General features: G+C 40.9%; 1 protein-coding gene across 1 annotated transcript; it reads left to right on the forward strand.

The window, feature by feature from the left end:
- Positions 1-4254: 4254 nt before the first annotated feature.
- Positions 4255-5126, forward strand: LOC4351644 (dirigent protein 22). The gene has a single exon (XM_015762613.3). It carries the CDS (start codon positions 4325-4327, stop codon positions 4877-4879), a length of 555 nt encoding a protein of 184 aa, XP_015618099.1. The 5' UTR covers positions 4255-4324; the 3' UTR covers positions 4880-5126.

Here is a 5126-nt window from a genome sequence, read left to right on the forward strand (position 1 = left end):
TCTCTACCGCCACCCGCTCCCGATCGTCTCCTCGTCGGTGGCGGCGGCCCACCGGCGCTCACTCCTGCTCAAAGAGGAAGAGAGAGAGAGGAGGAGAGGAGAGGAAGAGAGAGAGGGAGAGGAGTTGAAAAAAATGAAATGGTGGTGCCGCGTGGCGCTCACTCCTGCTCGGAGAGGAAGAGAGAGAGAGGAGAGGAGAGGAGAGGAAGAGAGAGGGAGAGGAGTTGAAAATTTTGAAATTGTGGGAGGGAAAAGAGAGTGGACGGGAGAAAAAAAAAGGGTGGCTATCTGGCATGCGCGCGCCAGCTGGCACCCCCTGCTTCGTGATTCTCTTTTTTTTCACGATTTTCTCCGATTTTGGCGCCACTCTCCCATCGGCGCGTTTTTCCTTTTTCACTTTTTTTATTTGTTTTTTAAAAATCTTCAGTACACGTGTTTTCAAATCTTTTAGTTAAGAGATAATCCATGAAATGCCATTGACAAGCGTCTAAGTCCCAGAAATGCTATCGACAAGTGTGAGTTCCAAGAAATGTCATCGTACAAACGATTTTGTCCCAAAAATGCCATCGCCGTTAGGGTTCTGTCCATTCCGCGCCGTTACATTCTATAGGATGAACAGTGTATTTAACGGCACGGAATACACTGTTCCATTCCGTGCCGTTAAATACACTGTTCATCCTATAGAATGTAACGGCGCGGAATAGACAAAACCCTAACGGCGATGGCATTTTTGGGACAAAATCGTTTGTATGATGGTATTTCTTGGAACTCATACTTGTCAATGGCATTTCTGGGATTTGGACGTTTCAATGGCATTTCATGGATTATCTCTTTAGTTAAAAGGTTTGAAATTTTGACTTGAAAGTTTTCAAATCTCGAGTTGAAAGTTTTCAAATCTAAGTCGAAAGTTTTTAAATTTGGGTTGAAAGTTTTTAAAATTTGTCTTACAAATTTAAATTTCGAGTTGAAAATTTACAAAGTTTGAGTTGAAAATTTTCAAAATTTGCCTTCAAAGTTTAAATCTTGAGCCAAAAGTTTTCAAATTTAACTTGAAAGTCCAAATTTCAAGTTGAAAATTTTAAAATTTTGAGTTTAGAGTTTCAAATTTTTAGTTGAAAGTTTTAAATTTTATGTATCGCTTTTAATATTTCGATAGAAAGTTTTAAATTTTATGTGAAAGTTTGTTTCACATATTGATTTATTTCAATCTGTTAGTAAAACAAATCTCCAAAAAAAAAATAAAAATCTTCCCTTAGTTACTGTCATTATCCTAAACTAACTCGGTTAGCTAGCTTTCTCAGGAAAAAAAAATCTATGGAGATGAGGGGTATTTTTACATACAGACCACTTAAGAGATCCGCATGCGAAAATGCCCCTTAAGAGGCCCGCATGCGCTCCTCTGAAGGAAGGAGCCGTATGTGAAAATGGATGGTTGATTTTGCAAACGCGACACGTTACGGTCTGTCTGCAACCTATAAGGATCCTCATATAGAGAAATTGTTTTTAAGTAATATATCTTATTACTAGATCAGATATTCATTTCTATCTTGCTCAGTTTGTTTTATATTATAAGTCGATTTGACTTTTCCTATAGTTAAACTTGATCAGGTTTAACTAAGTTTATAAAAAAATTTAGCAAAACCCAAAATACCAATTTATTTTTATTAAATCTAACATTGAATATTTTGATAATATATTTATTTTGTTATTTTATGTTGATAATGCAACTATTTTTTTTCTATAAATTTAGTTAAACAAAAACATTGGTTAGAAAAAAAAGTTAAAACGTCTTCTAATATGAAACGGAGGGAGTTCTATCTAACGCTATAACGGAGCGAGTAACAACAATACATGCGCGTACGGGGGTCGGAACAGAACACACACGACCGTGTTGATCGATCGGATCGGACGGCGTGTGACGTACTACGTGTGATGCGACCCGACCCGACCGGCAGTGGCCACCAACCCCCACTAACGACCCAAGCCCATTTCACCGTAGGTTGGCAAACCTGGAAGTCCTCGACAATGGGATTGTTTAGATCCCCTCTTAGAATTTTTCATTTTTTTCATATCAAATATATAAGAAAAAAACTAATTATACAGATTACGTGTAAATTATGAGACAAATCTTTTAAGTCTAATTGCTCCATGATCTCACAATGTGATGTCAGAGTAAATATTTGCTAATGACGGATTAATTAGACTTAATAAATTCGTCTCGCGGTTTATAGGCGAAATTTGTAATTTGTTTTGTTTTCAGTCTACGTTTAATACTTTAAATGTGTGTTTGTATATTTGATATGACACGCTAAAACTTTTTACCCCGGGATCTAAACACAACCTCAGTCATTCTATTGACTTGGGGTAGACCCTGCCATAGTCTTCTATTTTGTTTTCATACAGGAACGGCACCATCTTCTAAAGGTTGAAGACATCGTGCAAGAACGGCACCATCTTTCTAGAGGTTGAAGACGTGTGAGCTAGACCCAAGGCTCCACCTGTGGGTTGGGCCAAAGAGAGGTGCCCGAGTGGCGGGAGGTAGCAGATTGGGCTGGGGCTGAAAAAGAAGGGATGAGCTTCCAGCCCAAAACTAAGAAAGTAGTATAACATATACTCCCTCCGTCCTAAAAAAAAAAGACAAACTCTGGTTTTTCGTGTCCAACTTTGACTGTCCGTCTTATATGAAATTTTTTTATAATTCGTATTTTCATTGTTGTTAGATGATAAAACATGATTAATATTTTATGCGTGACTTGTCTTTTTAATTTTTTTTCATATTTTTTTCAAATAAGACGGACGGTGAAACGTTGGACAAAGAAACCAGGGTTTGTCTTTTTTTGGACGGAGGGAGTATTGATTAAAAACATATTACCCGTTGTAACACACGGGTATTTTTTTTCTAGTCAATATCTAAAATAAAACAACGTAAAAATGATTTTGCATTAGATTTCTATGGTCTCTCATGAAAATGGGACAACTATACTAATTTCTCAACATCTTCGTGGATTATAAAATCCAAATGTCGTCGCTCGCTACCACATCATGAACACAATAATGTCGAAATTATGCAGTATGTGCTTGATAACAAGGAAAAACCTAGTATCGAATATTTAAAGAGAAAATATAAGCGTGTTATATATGAAACAAACACATGAACTCGGGTTGGCAAACCTCAAAGGTCCTCAACTTTTTTCCTTTTTTTTTGAGAACACAAAGTCCTCTCAACTATATGTATGCTTTTCAATTACGTACTCCACGAGACATCCGAAGATGTGATGCGCCGAAAATGCGCTCACGAGTACACATGTAGAAAAGCAACTCCTTCTAGATGCTATACACACAGAAACACTAGGGACCTGATTTAAGCAAGCGTCTGACAACTATAGTTTCTCATAAAATCTCTAGAAGCTTCTCACTAGAAGCTTCTCAAACAATTCAGATTTTCATTCAGATTTTAAAAAGTTGTAGTTATAGAATTAAAAAATAAACTAAAATCTACAAGCTATATTTCCTAATTTATATAGTACTCCTATCTCGTCAGCTGCTTTTTAGAATTTTAGGGCCCCTTTGAATCAAAGGATTTTATGTAGGAATTTAATATGATTCAAATCCTATAAGAATTTTTTCTGTGTGATCATTTGATTCAAAGGATTGAAGCTTTCCAAATCCTATGAAATTCTTATGGAATGGTTAATTGCATATGGATTTTGGAGGAATCTTAGCAAGAGCTACAACCTCTTGAAAAATTTCTTTTGAGTTTATTTCTCTTATCTGATTCCTATGTTTTTCCTGCGGTCCAATCAAACGGCAATTTCTGTGTTTTGCAATCATCTGTTTTACACTTGCATTCCTATCCGAATCCTATATTTTTTTTTCTTATTTCTCTATTTTTCTAATCCTACGATTCAAAGAGGCCCTTAGCTTTCCCAAACGAGACCTCCTCGTCCTCGTCTGCTTCTCAGAATTATTTCCACCGCATTTCCAAGGCTCCTCGTCCATGTCCTCGTCTTCTTTCTTCCACACCAAACGAACTCGTCAACTCATGGTGGAAGCAACAAGTGGAGGCATCGGACCAAACATTTCATCCAACGCAACCACCACAACACGCCATGCATCCCATCAAACCGGAAACAGATCCTCTGACGTGAACTTCCCTCGCTAACATGGTCACCGACAAGTGGGCCCACGAGCGATGGGGCCTACATGTCAGTCATGAAGTCAGGGAGGGATCCCAATCCCTCCAAACCTACATAAATACATACCTGATACCACCAACCTTCCTCGCCGCGCCATTGCCAACCAATAATCTAACAGTTAATTAGCCATGGCCGCCATGCTCATCTCGCGACGCAGCATCCAGCTCGTCCTCGTCGTCGCCGCCGTGGTCGCCATCGCCGGAGCTGTCCATGCTGCCGCGGGGGAGACGACGGCGACGACGACGCACATCAAGGTGTACTGGCACGACGTGGTGAGCGGGCCGAGCCCGACGGCGGTGCAGGTGGCGAGGGCAGCGACGACCAACTCGTCGGCGAGCTTCTTCGGCGCCGTGGTGGTGATCGACGACCCGCTGACGTCGGGCCCCGACCTGAACGCCTCGTCGCCGGTGGGCCGCGCCCAGGGCACCTACGTCAGCGCCGGCAAGGACACGGTGGCGCTGCTCATGAACATGAACTTCGTCTTCCAGTCCGGCAGGTACAACGGCAGCACCGTCGCCATCATGGGCCGCAACGAGGTCTTCGCCGCCGTCCGCGAGATGGCCGTCGTCGGCGGCACCGGCGTCTTCCGGTGGGCCCGCGGCTACGCCCAGGCCCGGACCCACACCCTCGACATGAAGACCGGCGACGCCACCGTTGAGTACAACCTCTACATCAACCACTGAACTAGTCATCTTTCTCATGAGTTTTTTTTTACCTTTTCAGAAATTATGGATTTAGTTAGGAGTTAATTTTTACTTAGCACCAAATAATTGATGATTAATCTTGCTTGGCTAGCTTGATCAATCGATCGATCAGTGTTGTTGTAATATATAGCAGCTGATTGCTGCTAAATACTTGGATTATACCAGTGACGGAGTGTATATGGAGGATCTATGTACTGATCTTCATAAATGTATTTTTATCGGTGAA

This window comes from Oryza sativa, chromosome 12 (genome assembly GCF_034140825.1).
Source record: "Oryza sativa Japonica Group chromosome 12, ASM3414082v1".
Lineage (NCBI taxonomy): Eukaryota > Viridiplantae > Streptophyta > Magnoliopsida > Poales > Poaceae > Oryza > Oryza sativa.